This window comes from Tachysurus fulvidraco, chromosome 10 (genome assembly GCF_022655615.1).
Source record: "Tachysurus fulvidraco isolate hzauxx_2018 chromosome 10, HZAU_PFXX_2.0, whole genome shotgun sequence".
Classification (NCBI taxonomy): domain Eukaryota; kingdom Metazoa; phylum Chordata; class Actinopteri; order Siluriformes; family Bagridae; genus Tachysurus; species Tachysurus fulvidraco.
The window spans coordinates 5,095,640-5,115,990 of NC_062527.1; the positions used below are offsets into that span (position 1 = coordinate 5,095,640).

General features: G+C 44.2%; 1 protein-coding gene across 3 annotated transcripts; it reads left to right on the forward strand.

The window, feature by feature from the left end:
- Positions 1-1,715: 1,715 nt before the first annotated feature.
- Positions 1,716-20,351, forward strand: gas2l3 (growth arrest-specific 2 like 3). 3 transcript variants are annotated; one of them, XM_027163888.2, is made up of 9 exons: positions 1,716-1,945; positions 9,169-9,227; positions 12,342-12,519; positions 14,635-14,753; positions 14,843-14,984; positions 16,285-16,348; positions 16,876-17,014; positions 17,230-17,334; positions 18,086-20,351. In XM_027163888.2, the coding sequence occupies exons 2-9, from the start codon at positions 9,204-9,206 to the stop codon at positions 19,280-19,282; spliced, it is 1,968 nt and encodes a 655-aa protein (XP_027019689.2). In that variant the 5' UTR covers positions 1,716-1,945; positions 9,169-9,203; the 3' UTR covers positions 19,283-20,351. The 3 variants fall into 3 exon arrangements, with proteins under 3 accessions (XP_027019689.2, XP_027019688.2, XP_047676017.1); XM_027163887.2 differs by lacking the exon at positions 1,716-1,945 and adding an exon at positions 7,751-8,120; XM_047820061.1 differs by lacking the exons at positions 1,716-1,945; positions 12,342-12,519 and having other exon boundaries at positions 9,192-9,227.

The window sequence follows — 20,351 nt, forward strand, 5'->3', positions numbered from 1 at the left end:
TGGGGGTAGAGCCGAGGAAAAGCTACTTGAGAGTAAATGAGGAAGAGACCATGAAAGGAAACAAGACTCACCAGATAAGCCATCGTCATCTGGGTGACACCGGATAGTGTGACTATAAATCATTACGCCTGCATACAGGATCGGAACTGTGGCTTCCAGTGTCATCTTCCACCTTCTGTAACTCCCCTTTCCTTTAGCTGCAGGGCTTCATGGTGTGTAGACAAGGGTGTGTTCTTCCAACCTGTACAATGGTGCTTTTAGGTGGAGTGCAGTGTGTGCAGTACTGGCCCCAGTATTAAATACTGGCCCTGAGGGTTCATCTGCCATGTCCAAGCAAGCTGGGAAGGAGACATTGAGGTCCCCAGGTTGAATGTGATATGTTGAAGTGTAATTCTCTTAGATGGTTGGCCTGACATGGCTAACAGGCTTTATCTGTCTGGGCATAGACTCACTGTTGTTCTTTTCTGTGGCTTGCTGCCAATCAAGGCTAACAAGAATAGCACCTAATCTATATCTATATCTATATCTATATCTATCGATAATGTACGTTTATTAATAAGTTCATAGCGCTGGTATCGTGTTATGTTCATGTTACAGAATTAAACATACAAAGGCTCTATCTGTGTTCTGTTTTTAACAAGAGCTCTGTAGTGCACATGGATTATCAAGTCAGTCAGACATGATGTTTGCTATTTACTGTGGTACATGAATAAATATATTTGTATGTATATCTGTTTCAGTGGAAGTGATGGTGAGGATTTGCCCCCGCACAATGCGTTTTCTAAACTCTAAATATATTTACCTGCTGGAAAGACAGTTGGTTAACGAGAAGGCTTAAATAGATCTGGTGAACTTAAGGATAGGCTAATCTAATTTGTGTGGTGGTCTGATGTTAGCTTGAACAGAGATCAGTCGAGAGAAGAGACAACAATGAGGCTGCTGTTTATACATAGTCACTGACTTTTACCTCAGGTCATGAGACTGATGTGGATGATGCTGATAATTACAGAGAGAACTTTTTCCCCGTCATCAACGCATTGCGATTTGTCTGTAATGTTATTTCTTCATGAATAGATTAGGTTATAAATGAGTTTGAGGTGGAGGGGTGTATTCTTTGGCTTTTTGGGGTCAGAGTTTTGGGATTAAAATTTGCACACTTGAGTTAAACTCAGCAGAGACTCCTTTCCTAGAACTCATGGTGGGTCAACCAGAGTTAGCATGTCAAAATCACCTTTAAACGATAGTCTACATAAACAGTGCAATATTTGATATTTGAGAACATTTAGGAACAAGAGCATTAGTGAGATCACACACTGATGCTGTAAGAATGAAGAGGTCTTCATTCCAAAATTGTTTGAGCCTCTTAGTAAGGTAAAAACTGGACTGAAATACAGAAATAAAAAAAAAAACTACAGAATAAAAAAAAAATTGAGTGCTTCTAATTGATTAGATTAGATTAGATTCAACCTTATTGTCATTCCAAATATACATGGCAACGAAATGCAGTTTGGCATCAAACAGAAGGGCAATAAGCAGCAAGTGCAAGATGTACTAGTTGTACTAGATTATTGTAATGTTATTTAGTCTAAACTTTAACTGTAGATGCTGTCATGGCACTCTGAAGTCCCCTGTGTCCACATGCACCATTTCCCCGCCTCCTTTTCCCTAATCTGGGCTGTGATTGGTCGTTTCGAACAGCATTTCCTCCTACTCAACTGAACATTCCAGGCACGCGGACTACAAACGTTTTCCCAAAGATGCCGAGCTGAAGAGTGTGTATATATGTGTGTATATATATATATATATATGTGTGTGTGTGTGTGTGTGAGTGTGAGTTATATATGACACTGTATGTACATGTCTCTACGCCGAGATTTTGTGGACTACAGGAACTGTGTGGCTTGGATTTCACCCATATTCTGAAATTCCTGATTTTACAGTGCTGGTAAGTTTGTGTGTGTGTCTGTGTGTGTGTCTGTGTGTGTGTGTGTGTGTGTGTGTGTGTGTGTGTGTGTGTGTGTGTGTGTGTGTGTGTGTGTGTGTCTGTGTGTGTGTGAGTCTGTGTGTGTGTTTTCTGGCTGAGTCATGTTCCTGTAGAAATCCAATCCTGCTTTACTTAATATGAGTAACTACAATTACAGTGATGTTATTCTTCTTTCTAAAGTTTATAAACAGTCTTAAAGTCTTGTATTTTGCAAGGAGGTTAATCAGGCTATTAAGAACAGGGTTTCAGGGGCCCACCTACCCTCATACTATTGCCTAATTTACATCTAGAGACTTACCTGATTTTACACTTACTCGTGTGTGTGTGTGTGTGTGTGTGGCAAAACAAACACGATTGGCTTGATGCCATGAATCTATATTAATTAGGTGTTAATTGTGTGGCATGTATGTATACAGGGATTATACATTGTGTTACTTTAAAGGATATAAAATTTTATATTGTTGCATTTCCAAGAAACCATTATAACAGCTGGTCATAATAACTAGAGTATGTATTTAGTCCATTTTCTCCACAGCCATCACTGCCATGCCAGCAAACCTAGAATCTCATTCTTTTCATAGTAAAAGGTCGAGGTTGTTGGGGTTCCTACTTCCTTTCCCAGAGGAGGAGTGAAGAGCAGGTGTTTCCCTTTACAGCGACGCCGTAGGACTGATTTATTTAAGCCATACAAATGTATTTGATGACCTTGTTTTTTAAGTGTATTGGATATTTTTAAGATACTTAAATTTTTGAATCATTGCGATTTTCTATAACAAATAATGTACAAGTAGAATGCTTGATTTGTTATCTAATGAGAGAACAATCTGTCAAGTAAAATGAGATGGGACACATGGGAACTGAGGGCAAATCCCATTGTGAATGAATGGAAGGCTTGATGATGTCCCAGCCATATGCGATGTTGTCAACGTGCTGCTTCGCAGGGTGATCATTATCCAGCTTGGATTACGGTTTGTTTATTAATGATGCACCAGCTGATATCTGGCAGAGAGGGGTGCCAACAATAGAAAAAGTGCTACGTCTGGTTTATTAAGTAGATTATTTTACTTATTTGTTTTGTGACAGAGGAAATACAAAACGTTGCCAAGGCAACAGTTTCTATTTGCTTTTTTGCCTCCAAGTCCTTGATAACTGGCCTTGGTTTTTTGTTCTTGTCTCATCTCTTGCGGCCCCTGTGGGCTTTTCCTGCGAGGCCGGAGCAAGAACATACAAACCTTGATGATTCTATTTGACCTCGTCCTTGTTTCTCTTTTTGTCGCGCCGTCTTGCTGGTTGGTGTAAATCGGTCTTGTGTCAAAAACTTGTGCTGCAGATTAGTTCTGCTTCCACACATTACAACCTTCAGTTGTGACACAGTGTCATGTCATGGTGTGATCTAAGCATTAGACCTAGACTTAATCTGTAGTGGACTTCCTAGTACAACCCTGTGGTCTATAAAGTGTTATTCATTTTGCCAACGATTCCAAACATAGTAAGTTATAGTAAAGATTTGGTAATGGGACATTTGCTAAACATGCTAGTCTTGTGTTATAGCAATGATTAACAGTCATTTTCTTAGCATCATCTCTCTCTCTCTCTCTCTCTCTCTCTCTCTCTCTCTCTCTCTCTCTCTCTCTCTCTTTTCAGAGAAACCCAGAATTTCTGTTAAAGAAACTGTTACAAAGTGCTGGCTCTTTCCATAAATATGAAATAAAGATGTATATTAATGCGATATACCATGTTTGAGCCAGAAATGCTTCCGTGCTGTTAGATGCATATAATGCAGATTTTCCAATTTTCTCAATACTGAACCGTCGGTTTTAAGACGTTGCACCACAGTTAAAGGTTGGTTATTAATCCTGAAGATCGATACGCATGACTTTAGTTCAGAGTGATAATTTTAAACAATAGAAGTCAACGTGTGTTCTGATGGTCTTTGTGTGACGCCAAGGTGCCTCAGCTGTTCTGTATGGATTATCATTACCTAGCTGGAGGTTCTCTTGACGGCAGCTGAGTCCCCGAGCTTTAATTGGACTGTAAAGTGAGGGGTTTTTCCTAATAGGACACAGGGTAGAGGTGGGTTTCTGAAGGACACTATTCAACATTGATCTCATGCACACTGATTACGGATGTGTGTGTGTGTTTGTTCGGTGACTCTAATGAAAGTAACATACAGGTCAATTAAACACACACACACACACAGTAGCACATCTATCAACAAAGGACTACAATGAGAAAGGAGGAGGGGTCCCATCCATGGATAATTGAAGGGATTTAGGGTGGGGGTTGAGGTTTTGGACCCATGTTTGCGCCACTGGTGCCTGCACATGTACCACATACTGGCTGGGTGAACTGAACGCCCTGGTGGCCCGGCATCTGCAGCACTGATCCTCTTAGGTGATTATGGAGACGACCCGGATGTCATCCTGCGTTCACTCTCCAGCCGTGTTTACTCTGACCCTGGTGTCTGTGCATTTAATTAAAATCCCCAATCTGGACAGTAACATGTTCAGACCTTCATTATTATAGGATTACGCTATTAACACTCGTGATATTAGAGCATTCGTGTGCCTTGGGTGCATTTGTTCACTACATGTCGAGGAATGAATAGTTGCTTTTGGTTCTTTTAAGCATTTAGTGTACGAACATCAGGTTTATTTTCCTTAGCAGGGAATCTTATTCCCGAGTTGAGCCGTGTGTTTAATAAAACGGTGCTGTAACACAGCCATACTTTCTGTCAGACGCAGCCAAACTTTGCGTCCGTTACTGACGGAGACTTTCCGCTTGTTGTGACCGTTGGTTCTAGACTGAAGCTTGGCATTGCTCAGTACACAAGTCGTGGCATGCTGCTGAGGGAGAGGAATGTGTGCGAGTCCTCTGGAGAATGTGGCAGTGCCCTGCTCAAAGCATTGGGTCAGGGCCTGGCCTTTGTGTTGTAAGGCTCCCTCTCAGCTGCTACATAAAACCCTGCTTGTTTTTTCCACTATTTCCCCTTTTTTTCCTCTGTTCTATGGCTGTTTGACATTTAGTGGGCAGGAAGCTCAACGCCAACCCAGAAGCTTGAAGAGTGTGTCTTTTGTCCTTCCTTTTTGCAGTTCGTTCTTTTTGCCTCTCTTTATTTTTGCCTGTATTTGTGTGTGTGTGAGTCTGTGTGCGTGTTGTGTGCGTGTGTGAGTCTGTGTGTGTGTGCATGTCTCGTGTGTGCATGTCTCGTGTGTGTGAGCCCGTGTGCGTGTGTGTGTCTGTGTGAGTCCGTGTGCGTGTCTTGTGCGTGAGTCCGTGTGCGTGTCTCGGGTGTGTGAGTCCGTGTGCGTGTCTCGGGTGTGTGAGTCCGTGTGCGTGTCTCGGGTGTGTGAGTCCGTGTGTGTGAGTCCGTGTGCGTGTCTCGGGTGTGTGAGTCCGTGTGTGTGAGTCCGTGTGCGTGTCTCGGGTGTGTGAGTCTGTGTGTGTGAGTCCGTGTGCGTGTCTCGGGTGTGTGAGTCCGTGTGCGTGTCTCGTGTGTGTGAGTCCGTGTGCGTGTCTCGTGTGTGCGTGTCTCGTGTGTGCGTGTCTCGTGTGTGTGAGTCCGTGTGTGTGCGTGTCTCGTGTGTGTGAGTCCGTGTGTGTGCGTGTCTCGTGTGTGCGTGTCTCGTGTGTGTGAGTCCGTGTGCGTGTCTCGTGTGTGCGTGTCTCGTGTGTGTGAGTCCGTGTGCGTGTCTCGTGTGTGTGAGTCCGTGTGTGTGCGTGTCTCGTGTGTGTGAGTCCGTGTGTGTGCGTGTCTCGTGTGTGTGAGTCCGTGTGTGTGCGTGTCTCGTGTGTGTGCGTGTCTCGTGTGTGTGAGTCCGTGTGCGTGTCTCGTGTGTGTGAGTCCGTGTGCGTGTCTCGTGTGTGTGAGTCCGTGTGTGTGCGTGTCTCGTGTGTGTGAGTCCGTGTGTGTGCGTGTCTCGGTGTGTGTGAGTCCGTGTGTGTGCGTGTCTCGTGTGTGTGAGTCCCGTGTGTGTGCGTGTCTCGTGTGTGTGAGTCCGTGTGTGTGCGTGTCTCGTGTGTGTGAGTCCGTGTGTGTGCGTGTCTCGTGTGTGTGAGTCCGTGTGTGTGCGTGTCTCGTGTGTGTGAGTCCGTGTGTGTGCGTGTCTCGTGTGTGAGTCCGTGTGTGTGCGTGTCTCGTGTGTGTGAGTCCGTGTGTGTGCGTGTCTCGTGTGTGTGAGTCCGTGTGTGTGCGTGTCTCGTGTGTGTGAGTCCGTGTGTGTGCGTGTCTCGTGTGTGTGAGTCCGTGTGTGTGCGTGTCTCGTGTGTGTGAGTCCGTGTGTGTGCGTGTCTGGTGTGTGAGTGGCCGTGTGTGTGCGTGTCTCGTGTGTGTGAGTCCGTGTGTGTGCGTGTCTCGTGTGTGTGAGTCCGTGTGTGTGCGTGTCTCGTGTGTGTGAGTCCGTGTGTGTGCGTGTCTCGTGTGTGTGAGTCCGTGTGTGTGCGTGTCTCGTGTGTGTGGTCCGTGTGTGTGCGTGTCTCGTGTTGTGTGAGTCCGTGTGTGTGCGTGTCTCGTGTGTGTGAGTCCGTGTGTGTGCGTGTCTCGTGTGTGTGAGTCCGTGTGTGTGCGTGTCTCGTGTGTGTGTGAGTCCGTGTGTGTGCGTGTCTCTGGTGTGTGAGTCCGTGTGTGTGCGTGTCTATTGTGTGTGAGTCCGTGTGTGTGCGTGTCTCGTGTGTGTGAGTCCGTGTGTGTGCGTGTCTCGTGTGTGTGAGTCCGTGTGTGTGCGTGTCTCGAGAGTGTGTGAGTCCGTGTGTGTGAGTGTCTCGAGTGTGTGTGAGTCAGTGTGTGTGCGTGTCTCGTGTGTGTGAGTCCGTGTGTGTTGCGTGGTCTCGTGTGTGTGAGTCCGTGTGTGGTGCGTGTCTCGTGTGTCGGTGAGACCGTTTGTGTGCGTTTCTCGTGTGTGTGAGTCCGTGTGTGTGCGGTCTCGTGTGTGTGAGTCCGTGTGTGTGCGTGTCTCGTGTGTGTGAGTCCGGTGTGTTGCGTGTCTCGTGTGTGAGTCCGTGTGTGTGCGTGTCTCGTGTGTGTGTGTGCGTCCGTGTGTGTGCGTGTCTCGTGTGTGTGTGAGTCCGTGTGTGTGCGTGTCTCGTGTGTGTGTGAGTCCGTGTGTGTGCGTGTCTCGTGTGTGTGTGAGTCCGTGTGTGTGCGTGTCTCGTGTGTGTGAGTCCGTGTGTGTGCGTGTCACGTGTGTGTGCGTCCGTGTGTGTGCGTGTCTGTTGTGTGTGTGTCCGTGTGTGTGCGTGTCCGTGTGTGTGAGTCCGTGTGTGTGCGTGTCCGTGTGTGTGCGTGTCTCGTGTGTGTGCGTGTCCGTGTGTGTGCGTGTCTCGTGTGTGTGAGTCCGTGTGTGTGCGTGTCTCGTGTGTGTGAGTCCGTGTGTGTGCGTGTCTCGTGTGTGTGAGTCCGTGTGTGTGCGTGTCTCGTGTGTGTGAGTCCGTGTGTGTGCGTGTCTCGTGTGTGTGAGTCCGTGTGTGTGCGTGTCTCGTGTGTGTGAGTCCGTGTGTGTGCGTGTCACGTGTGTGTGAGTCCGTGTGTGTGCGTGTCTCGTGTGTGTGAGTCCGTGTGTGTGCGAGTCCCGTGTGTGTGAGTCCGTGTGTGTGCGAGTCCCGTGTGTGTGAGTCCGTGTGTGTGCGAGTCCGTGTGTGTGCGAGTCCGTGTGTGTGCGAGTCCGTGTGTGTGTGAGTCCGTGTGTGTGCGAGTCCGTGTGTGTGTGAGTCCGTGTGTGTGTGAGTCCGTGTGTGTGCGTGTCTCGTGTGTGTGAGTCCGTGTGTGTGCGTGTCTCGTGTGTGTGAGTCCGTGTGTGTTTGTGTGAGAGAGATTATGTGTGTGTTAGAGAAAGAGGGTTGTAACAATAGGATTTTTTGTAAAAGCCTGGCCAGCATCTGTGGTGTAGTTCTGTGCGTCTGAGCGGAGACACTTCATTAGCCAGTCCCAAGGCTGTTACTCCTCCTTCTCTCTCTGTCTCTCTCTCTCCTCCTCCCCTCTGCTCTGTGGCTGTACACACCGTGACAGTCTGGTTTCATCTGTGTGGAATACAGAACTGATAGTAGTTCATCTTCAGATTGTTAAATGTGCTGCAGGGACTTTATCTCGTCTCCCCTCATCTCACTGACTGGATCGGAGTCTTTTGTTTGTGCCACTCAGGTGAGCTCCTGTTCTGCTCCTGTTCTGTTCTGCTTTCTAATGAGTTGTTTAAGGGAAATTAGTGAAAACCTGCATCAGGATTAAAATGGGTGTAAATTTCCTCTTCATTCCTTACTCCTGTATTTGTAGCAGTAGATAAATAACAGTTGTCTAGTTCTGTTGTCCTGGTGTGTGTGTGTGTGTGTGGGGTGTTGTACTATGTGTGCACATGTGCTGCTTTGTTTCCTCAGCTGTGCTGATGTTGACTGAACTGTCCCGATCCACAGGGAAGACGTAGCTCGAGTTTTTGCTCGGCTTTTCACATGATTTATTCACATGCACGAGGAATCAGAGTTTAGCTCCACAGAAGAAATGATCCCAACACTGATAAGACCAGTTGGTTAGTGAAGTAATGTTGGAGACTGGGTTGTGTGTGTCACTACTGAAGAGCGAAGAGTGTGTGTGTGTGTGTGTGTGAACTGATTCTGCACACATTGAGGGGGATCCGTAGGGTGGGAGGGTGCACTGAACTCTGATGTTCTCTCTCTCCTGCTCTCCTCTCTCTCTCTCTCTCTCTCCTGCTCTCCTCTCTCTCTCTCTCTCTCTCTTTCTATCTCTCTCTCTATCTCTCTCTCTCTTTCTATCACTCTCTCTCTCTTTCTATCACTCTCTCTCTCTCTCGCTCTCTCTCTTTCTATCTCTCTCTCTCTCTCCCTCTTTCTATCACTTTCTCACTCTCTCTCTCTCTCTCTCTCCTTCTATCACTCTCTCTCTCTCTCTCTCTCCTCCTTCGTCTCTTTTCCTCCTCCCTCTTTCTCCTGCTCTCCTTCTCTCTTCCTCTCTCTCTCCTCTCTCTCCCTCCTGCTCTGCTCTCCCCTCTCCTGCTCTCCTCTCTCTCTCCCTCTCCTTCTCTCTCCTTCTCTCTCTTCTCTCCTCTTCCTCGCTCTCTCCCTCTCTCTCTCTCTCTCTCTCTCTCTCTCTCTCTCTCTCTCTCTCTCTCTCTCTCTCCCCCCCCCTCTCCCCACACCTATTTCCCCACACACACTTTGACTCTTGTGCTGTGTTTCAGACCGGAGCAGTGAAGCGGCAGTCTTGATCGCAGCGATGGCCGTGCAAGCTAGCCTGCAGGTAAGAGCTCACTGCCTCAAACTTTTTATTTACACACATTGATTTATGGTTTATTTTGCATTGTTGAGGTGAATACCTAGTGAAGGTTTTCGTGATGAAGTGCTAAAAAAAATGGACCAGAACCGGCATCATGTCCGTCGGCTTATCGTCCTAGTAATAAGATATTTATGATGAAACACGTCTTCATTAAATACACACATCTTTTCTGTATCTATCTATAACTGTTTATCTTTTACTCTGAGTCCACTTTCTCCTGTTTTGTTTTTAAAAAAAAAAAAAAAAAAAAAAAGCTGAACACTTTTCTCAGACTACACAACATAGTCTGCAGTGTTTTAGCTCAACACAGAGACCCGGTCAGGAGGAAGTCTGGTTGTGTAACGCCGTTAATCCGTTAAAGCCGTCGTTCCCATGACGACCAGAAATAGTTTTATATGCGTGAGAAATGGCACGTTTTAAAAAATTTAATTACGGCATCAGTAATTAGGATGATTCATTCAGTATATATTGAAGGAGTATTTGTTTTGGTGTATTGTGTGTGTGTGTGTGTGTGTGTGTGTGTGTGTGTGTGTGTGTGTGTGTGTGTGTGTGAGCACGTGTATCTATGTGTAAACAGGGTGAAGCACTGTACTCTTAATGTCCAGATGTGACTTTTCTCTGTGTGCGTTTTTTTTTTTTTGTTCTTTTTAACCCATCTCTCACTGGTTATTTCCTATTTATTCTTAGAGTCACTTCGAAAAGAATCTGAATAGTTTCTCACTCTTTTACAAACGCGCTTCGGGTTTCGAGCACAACTTCCCGAATGGCCTGAGCGTTTTCTGATACTCCTGCCCGTGATCCAAAACAACCTCGGGTTTATTGTGCAGGTTAAAAACACCTGCTTGGAGGGCTGTGGGTGCACCTGTCCATGTCTGAAAGCAGCTCCGATTTCTCTGTTCAGAGTTTGGCTTGTTAATAGTGGGGCATGTGGGCGAGTCTCTGTCCATGTGACGCGACTGCGAATCGACATGAAGGAATCAAAGCACAGTGTGTATCTGGGTTTATTCATAAAGATGTTAAAGGAGAATGAATGACTTGCTGATCTGTCATGTGGCTCTGCTCTACTGTACCTTTTATACACATCAGATTCAAATATAAATGAACTGATCAGACATCTGATTAATCATCGATAGTCTAACGAAGAATCGAGGTTCCGCAACATCTCACCGTCCGACTCTAACAGTTATCATTTGGTTGCACAGATTTGAGGTTTTGAGGCAATGAGTTTGAATATGGTAGTATTGTGGTTTGAGTTTAGAAGATTTTTGTGCTCAGATTGAACTCTTTCTCTGCACCAAGCACAGATCAACAGCAGTATGACATCATTCTGCACTTCCTGTGATGTTCTTAGTTCACTTATATAACATGCTAATAGTTTATCATGTGTGTCCAGCACCTCTCTCTCTCTCTACTTCCCTCCCTCTCTCTCTGTCTCTACCTCTGTCGCTACCTCTCTCTCTCTCTGTCTCTACCTCTCTCTCCCTCTCTCTCTCTCTCTCCTTCTCTCCCCATTCTTCTTCCTCTCCTGAAGAGCTGGCACTAAACGAGTGTTGACAGCTCAGGGATGAAGAGTTGTCCCATGCTGCTGAGCCCCAGCACTTTCCTACTTAACATTACTGGGAATCCCCGACTAGCCTTTTTTAACTATCCTATGACACATTGTGGTGTTTGCAGTGACTCAAACAGCTGATGGGTTTATTTTTTACAAATTCATCCAACAGTTGCTTCACTACCAAGGAAGAGCGCAGATTTAAATATATATCAGCTTAGATCATGGTGCTCTCACTCACATGTCTCTGTCCCTCGCTCTCCCTCGCTCTCCCTCTCCGACACACACAAACACATTTCTCTCCCATTCTTACACACGTTTCTATCTCACACACGTCTCTCTCTCTCACACACTCTCACACAGAGACAAAAACACACATTTCTCTCTCACTCGCACGACTCTCACACACACACACATTTCTCTCTCTCACACACACACACACGCACGCACGCACGTGTCTCTCTCTCACGTCTCTTCCTTTCTCACACACGTTTCTCTCTCTCCCTCTTGCACACCAATTTCTCTCTTTCACACACATTTCTCTCTCACTCACACGACTCTCTCTCTCTCTCACACACACGCACACTTTTCTCTCTCATTCTTACACACGTTTCTGTCTCTCAAACCTCTCACACACACACACACACACACACACACACATCTCTGTCTCTTTCGCTCACACACACACGTCTGTCTCACACACATTTCTCTCTTTCACACACACTTCTCACACACACACACACACGCACGTGTCTCTCTCTCACGTCTCTTCCTTTCTCACACACGTCTCCCTTACACACACACCTCTCTCTCTCTTCTTCTTCTGTATCTTGTTCTTAATCTTCTTCTTCTTTCTTCTTATTTTTTATTATTTTATTATTATTATTATTATTATTATTATTATTATTATTTATTATTATTATTATTATTACATATACATATACTTCCAGGGATTTTGTATTCCTTTGCATTTCACAATCGAGGCCAGACAGAGTACACAAAACAATTTTTTTCCCAAATATCCCGTCCAAGCACTGGAATCTTTATAGACCCCAAACACCCCATAATTGCCACCATTCAAACTAAAGTCAGGCTTTTACAGAGACAAAATATCCTCCTTTCCTGTGGACACCCTTCCATATCAGTCTCTCTATAAAGTCAGAGCTCAACCCTCCAACGATCACTGTTTAAGATGCCGACTCTAACGGACACTCGAGATTCATGTACGTACGAATTCGGAAGGTCCTTCGTCACGTGAACGAAAAAATATACTAACGATCTGTCTTGCTCTTATCAACACCAGACACAACTTCTACTCCTAAGACGCGTATTAAAAGTCTTCCAAGAATCCCAGGATTCTTCTAGAATATTGACGTGAAGGACTGTTCACAGATTTTGTTGTAATGCTGTAAGAATTTACAGAATGTCCTCTTTAATTAGCTCCATCTTGCAGTGTAAATAACCATCAATGCAGACACCGTGTTAAAAGATGACATTCATTCATTTATTTTTTTTATTTTTAAACCAAGGGCTGGTTTGGAGAGAAGTTTGAATCGCCGGTGCAAAGCCAACGCTCACCTCTCACTCCACGTATCGGCCCTGGCCTCGCGGACGTTTTCCAGTACGACCAGTGGCTTGCTGTACGACATGAAGCCTCGCTTTTCCCCATGCAGGAAGACCTCTCCATCTGGCTCACGGACCTTCTCGGTAAGTCCGAAAGCGACCTGACGGTCGGGTTGGTGGTCTAGTCATGGCTTCAACAGCCTGCATTAACACTTAAGGTGAATAACTGAGTATAAAGTACGTAGGATTTAGATACAGACACACAAAGCTGGCATCCTCGAGCAGAACGGACTGTTTTATGTGTCGGCGTCACGGATGGTACGGCGTGGGAAATGAGCCGAACAATACGCAAGCCGATCTGCCTCTAAGAGCTGGATGTAAAAGACTGAACATAATAGAGGGAGTTCCCGTTCAGGATAATCACCTTAACATGCCTGTCAGCCACAACTCCGTACTTTAACATGCTCCGTCATAGAAAAGCCGTTCCACTGCAGTAGACCAAAAGACGTGATGCTGGAAGTCACGCAGGCCGTTTGTTACCATGGTTGTAGATATAAGTGGTTATTAAGTTTAATAGTGAAAAGTATTATTATTATCATTATTAGATTTAGTTTTTAGTGAGTGACAGTCTAGGGCAGAGGTATTCAACTAAAATTGAAAGAGGTCCAGCAAGAGAATTTCTTGAAGCGGAGGTCCAGAAGATCATAATGTCTAACTAGTTAGTGTGATGATGTATATTTATGTAGCCTAGTAGTTGTATCAACATCTGCAAACGATCGATACCTGACTGTCAAATCAAATAAATTCAGTACAACTCAAAAACTTCTTGACAATATTTAATGTCACGTAGCATAGAACCGAACATATGTACGATTGTAGATATGTGTAACGTGTTCTCATTAAATAAATAAAAGTAGGGCTACATTTCAATATAAGAGAAAATAAATAAAATGCGAAAATTGTGTACGTTTAAATAAAGTGCTTAACTTTCGCTTTTATATCTCAGTGGGAGAGCTGAGCTCTAGCTTGGCTTGGCAGGACATTAAACCTGGGCTTGTATGAAGTCAGGGCCGCGCTCATACACCCGTGGAGGTGCTCGTTAGTGAGCCTGGAACCATATTTAGATTGGATTATGTTCATTGTAGATAAAGCTGCCTCGTTGTTGTGTGTAGAGCCAAACATGGGCAGGATGTATAGGGCTACTTTCCTCAGACTTGGGAGAGCTGTCTCAGGGACGCTGTCTTCGGATTTGAGTGGATATGTTTGTTTAAAACCTTTTTGTCTCATAATGGCGTTTCACATTGCCACTTAATAAGTGCAACGGTTTCTGAACATATGAGACACACTGGTTTAGTGGGAAGTGGGAACAGAAATGAGTCTGTTTATTCTGGATTAAATGCTCTGTTTCCGCTGTCCACTTTTCTTTTCTTTTTTTTGGAGAGTGGCATTTGTTCTTTATTCTCCCTTTCTCCGTCTCACTCGTCTGTTTCTCTCCCTTTCTCCGTCTCACTCGTCTGTTTCTCTCCCTTTCTCCGTCTCACTCGTCTGTTTCTCTCCCTTTCTCCGTCTCACTCGTCTGTTTCTCTCCCTTTCTCCGTCTCACTCGTCTGTTTCTCTCCCTTTCTCCGTCTCACTCGTCTGTTTCTCTCCCTTTCTCCGTCTCACTCGTCTGTTTCTCTCCCTTTCTCCGTCTCACTCGTCTGTTTCTCTCCCTTTGTTTTCTACATGTATCGCTATCTTTCTTTCATGTGTAACTTTACTTTAATTCTCTCTCATCTGTCTTGCGCTGTTGAGTCGCAGTGTTTACTTCAGCAATGCACAGACTTGACTGGCTGAGTGGTATCGGGTGGGATGCATGCTTAACTCGCATGCAGTTGGTCTGTGCGTTTCCACTACCACTATTGTAAAGATCGCAAAAGCTGCTCCTAGTAAAATAGAAGCGCTCCGTCAAGTTTTAAAGCATAACCTTTTGTTTTGGCCGTAGGTCCGGGTCCGTATTGGACAGCTTCTGGGTCCGGATCTGGACCGCGATCCGCCTGTTAGTGACCTCTGGTCTAGGGTTTTTTTTTTTTTTTCTTTTTCTGCTTTTATTTTAAGCTGCACACATTTGCTTTAGCAGCATGTTCTAACAACAAAAAAAAAATATAAACAAAAGTGCTATAAATTCATATAAAAATGTTTCAATGTCATCTATCAACATTTCTGCAGGTTCAGAAATGCGTAGTTTTTTCTTTCTTTCCGCATCTGTCCATCTGCTAGGTGAAGAGGTGAAGGCCGAGGATTTCATGGAGGAGTTGGATAACGGCGTAAAGCTGTGTCGACTCGCTGAAATCCTGCAGAGCAAAATTCCTAACGACTTCTTCCTGGACAAGAGTCGGGTCAGTCATGCGCTGAGCGCTACGTGAACGTTGGCATTTTTTATTTTCTAGCTGACTAACTTAAGTACTGCTCTTTATTATTTTTCCAGCGGTATCCTATGACAAAAGTGCTGTTTAAGAAAACCGCTTCCCCGGGGTCATTTTTCGCCCGGGACAACACGGCGAACTTCCTGTCGTGGTGCCGTCAAATCGGAGTAGACGACACGTATTTGTTCGAGTCAGAGGGCTTGGGTAAGGAGCGGGAGCGGGGGGGTGTAAACAAATGTTTACTGGTAACCGGTGCATATCTCACCAGAGCTACTGTTTTTATATATATATATATATATATATATATATATATATATATATATATATATATATATATATATATATATATATACACACACACATATATACATACACACATATATACACACACACACACACACACACACATACAGCCTGAAGATAAATCCTTGATGCTGACTTGGGGATTATGAAGCAAAATGAACCTAATGTTAGAATGAATTTCTTGGGAAGTGATTAATATCCACACTCCCTGGTGTCACAGCTTCCCTTTTAAATCCGGTTCCTCGCAAAGTTCCTTCCTCATGTCGTCTCCTTCTCTCGTTTGGGCATCCTGAATTTATGTTTCTGTAAAGCTGCTTTGTGACGTACAATCCGCTACTGCCTCCGAGAGTCAGACTTAAGTCGCAAACTTGAGACTTGCTTGACAAATGTTAAAAAAAAAAAAAAAGACTCGACTTGACTTTGACTTGACATTCATGACTTGAGACTTGACTCGGACTCGAGTTAAATGACTCTGAGATGGGGGACTCGACTCGAGTCACACTTTAGTCGCACATTTGAGGCTTGAGACTTGCTTGACAAATATTTAGAAAAGACTCGACTTGACTTTGACTTTACGTGTATGACTTGAGACTTACTTGTGACTTGCACGTGTGACTTACTCCCACCTCTGGTCTATACAACCATCGACTCCTCGTTTCAGCTCGGTGACGTTTACCTTTTATGGAGTCGTGTGGGCGACGCCGAATGCAAATCGGCCGTGCGCCGCTTGGTGGTGGTTTTTTTTTTTTTGTTTGGTTTGCACAAATGTTTACACTCATCTTTATTAAAAGTTGTATGAATAGGGCCAAATGTGTAGTGTTTAATCTTTGCAGTGTCGTGTTACCGATAAGATCATAATTATAATTAATCATGTTTATTTCCTCAAAAATGAAACAGAAAACATGATACAGTAATCTTTTAAATTTAGAATTTAGTTGAAAAATGTGAGACTTCTGGACATGCTTGCTTGACTAATAGATCTGACCAACAACTTAGCAGTTTTATAGGAAGACGTCCTGTAGCTAATCAGTCCTTAGCTCCGTCTACACCGCTATTCATCTCAGTACTCATATTAATCATTGCTTATATGTAAACGAAACACAAAGGTATTATCTTGTCTAATCTGACGATGTAACCAGAGTGTTGTAGCATCATCATAAATCTTTTTATGCTTCAGCTGTTTTTTCTTTTTTCCTTTTAGTTCTACACAAGAACCCTCGACAAGTCTGCCTGTGTTTGTTGGAGCTTGGCCGCATTATCTCCAAGTGAGTGAATCATTTTAGGACTACTCGCAAGCAATGATCTGTCTGCGTACATGAATATACAGTGTTGAAATGCCTCGTAACTTGCTGCAAAAGCTTCTCGAACAGCTTTCTAACACTAAGAAGGCTAGATGTGTTTAGAGCACCGTCTCTCGATTTATACCGATAAGCGACGACCGTTAGACCGATTAGCCAAACTTAGAAAGCTTAAACCTGCAAAGTAATCCTGAAATATTTCACCATAACAAAGCCGATCAGCCCAAAGAACAAATTCTTTCGCAGTGACTTTGACAACAAAACGCAACCTAAGACATAACAGAGCTACACTTTTGTTTTGTTTTTTTTCTTTTCATTAAAATTGTCTTTGTGTTCTGTTCATGACTGACGGCACTTGCTGAAGCCGGGTGCTGAGAGACTTCCCTTTTGGTTTTAACTGCTTGCGAGGTCCAAAATGACAAGTTACCTACTTTATTCAAATGCAGCGCTAAGCTTTAATATGAGCTATTTAAGTTTCTCTTGCTCCTTGTTAGGTATGGGGTTGAACCCCCTGCATTGGTGAAGCTGGAGAAGGAGATCGATTTGGAAGAATCTCTGCTAATAGCAGGCGATCCTGCCCCTCCCATCAAAACCTTTACCGTGTGCTGCCAACATGGAGGCCTCCATCAGGCTGTAAGTATTCACCATGGGGATGGAACAGGTATTTCGAAGTTTGTAATGCGACCCAAACACAAACTGCATCCTGAGAGCTTCTGTAAAGCTGACCCTGATTCATGATCGTCACTCACACACACACATTGTGTGCACGACTGTGGGTGTATTTTTGTATTTTCGGATGTGTAAACATCTCACATCGTATCCTGACTCCTGACACTTTCTTTCCACAGGACTCTGACTCAGATGACCCTCCCTGTAATTGCTCACAGAGGTTTTCTATCGAGTACTTGGCAGAGGGACGTTACAGGCTGGGCGAAAAGATCCTCTTCATTAGGGTGAGACTTGTTCGGTGGATTTAAGAGCAGCACCTAACTAGAGAGATTCTATAAAAGAGTCATGGAACATACTAGATGGGGAAACGGGGTAGTTACCGCATACTGGTGTATATGTTTTTTTTTTTTCTTAAGCATGAATATGTTTATATTGTTAACACATTCAAGTTAACTAGTGTGTGTGAATTTACCATCAAGACCTGATATTAACCTTATTACTTATTACCTGATACTTAATACAGCAACACAGCACCACGCTACTCACGTATACTGTACCTAAAGTACTCTTGGCAGGCTACAAATATGTCAAAACTAACTTGTTTATATATGGCAGTAATAACTTTTGTATAAAGCAGTCAGGCCTTGAACCTGTCAAACTAGTGGAGGCGTGTGTTCAGAGATTGTCAATTAAATCATAAGTCCAGGTTCTGGCTTTATCGCTCTCGGACAATTAAATTATTTCCTGTCTTTCAGATTACAAATCTTTGCCCAAATCTGAAGTGTTTTGGTCCCTCCATAGATTTTGCTGCTGCCACCACCTTGCTTCGCTGTAGAGATGTTGGCTGTTACATAATGACTTCTTTGCAAAAATGTTAGATGGTTACTTTTTTGTAAATAAGTCCTAATGTTTTGGAATCATTTACTTACTGAAGGCCATATTTTCGATGACATAATGGTTAAAATCTGCTTGAACTTTCTGATTATTTTGTTTCGCAATAGTCTCTCACTCTCTCATGCTCATGCACTTTTCCAGATGCTGCATGGAAAGCATGTGATGGTGCGTGTGGGTGGGGGATGGGACACGCTAAAGGGTTTCCTGATGAAGAATGACCCCGACCGTGTGCTGCAGTTCACCACACTTGAGCAGAAGATTCTGGCATTTCAGAAAGGCTTGTCTGTCCCAGACTCCATCCTCAGCACACAGACTGCCCAGCCACCCACCATGGACCCTCTCGCTGCTGTCAACCTCCTCTCATCCTCCTCAAGCTCTTCCTCCTCAACTTATATGCCAACCGGTAAACCCAACACGGCCGCCTCTGGCTCAGTTACGCCACGAGGTGTTGCCCAATCTCCAGTCTGCACTCCTTCCCTTCTAAGGAAAGCAGCAGCTCCGAAAAAGAAACTTCAAATGCCCAATGTCTCTCCCAAGACCCTGGGACCTCTAACACTACAAAAGACCTCTAACACTACAAAAAAGGTACCTTTACTCAAACCTTCACCACCAGTGGTCATGTCCCAGAAATCACCTCTTGCCCTCTCCGACCGGAAGCAACGCCCGCGTGGCGCTCCCTCTCAGCCACGTAGTCCTGTGTGCCCAGAACCCACCTGCAAACAAGCCAAGCCGTCTTCCACCCTGGTCAGAAGCGCTTCACAGCGAGACGGCCGGCCACCTCGAGCGCCTCATCGCACTCGACTTGCCCCGAGACGCCCCTCCTCCCCAGCAGCCACACGTTTGCAAGTGGACACGAAAAAGGGGCGCCCCATTTCCCCTCGACCAGCAGGCTTGGCAAGGACTCCCAAAGAGACTAAGCCCTTGGTAGCAAAAGTTTCCCAAGAGCCCAAACCTGCAGTAGCAAAAACTCGAGAGGTCAGACCCTCACCACTGAATACCAAACCCAGAAGTCAAATCTCAATTCCATCTACACAGGTTTCTAAATTTCCTCACCCATCCAGGACCAAGAATCCAGGAGGACCATCTGTTACAGGGCCCAGAGCTCCACAGACTGCACAGAAACCCAGCACCAAATCCACACTCACTACAGACAGAAAAGCCCAAATCAGCAGCAGCAACAGTAGCAGTAGTAGTAGGCCTCTCAAAACGAACTCCTCTCAGGTCAAAACGGTTAAACCGCCATCCAGTGCCGCCCAAAAGAAACCAGTAAACCGAACTGTGGCCTCTAAAAAAGCAGAGGAGCCCTACTTTGAGATGAGCAGTAAGAAGAAGAGGTGAAAAAACTGCTAAATTTGAGTCATCCTCTCTCTCTCTCTCTCTCTCTCTCTCTCTCTCTCTCTCTCTCTCTCCCCCCCCATGTTGTGCTGGTAGTGGCTTTTGACTTTTCCCCTTGGTGTAGCACTTTATGGTACAGGCCCGAGGCATCAGCCTCACACTATGAACACAGTTTCTTTAACAGCAATATTTCTTGTTTCAGAAGTGTGTTTTAATTCTTTTTTAATTTTTTTTTTACGTTTTCTAATTTATTTGGTCTATTTTTATTTGTGTCATAAGCGTCCTATACAGAAAAAAGGGTCAAGAGATAGTCTCTGGTCTATTTTAACCTTCTCGTTGAACAGAGAGTCCCATGTTTGTACCAGCGTCACTTTTACTTTAACCCAGTGACATGAATCGCAGTAATCGAGGCGTTGAAACTGAAACTGAGTAACACACCAATCAAGACATTTCTGATTCAGTTTAGCATTCTAGATGAAATGACACGTAGATTTATAATTCTGTTTATGGGAATATTATGTGTAATTCTCTATTATGCTATTCAGGAATACATCTTTGTATTCATGTGTGTTAAGAACAATAATGGTTAAAGATTTAATAGTTAATCTGTATGTATCTGGGTATTTTCTTAGAAGTAGAAATTGCATACTTTTTTTTTTTTTTAACATGACATTGTAAACCTATAGAGAGCTCTTGCAAGTATCGTGGCCAGCCACTTGCTTTTTATATTGTCTTTTTATTAGGAACTACCTCTATAAATTACCATGTGTACTGCTGATTGAGTGATGCTCAAACTGATCAAAATTAATGTCAGAATTACTGGTTTTCTTTTTATTCTTCTTCTTCTTATTAATTATTTACAGCACAAACCAAACCTGATTTTTTTTATTTTTTTTTATTTTGTCTATACTTTATATTTGTTGTCTTGGTTCCAGATGTGAATGTCTGATTCTTTCTGTATATATTTATATTACAGCACTTTACACTGGTTATTTTAAAATGTAGACTTTCTTTAGCATCCTGTAAATTGTGACACTAAATTTTTGTGTCTAATAAAAATACCTTTGATTAA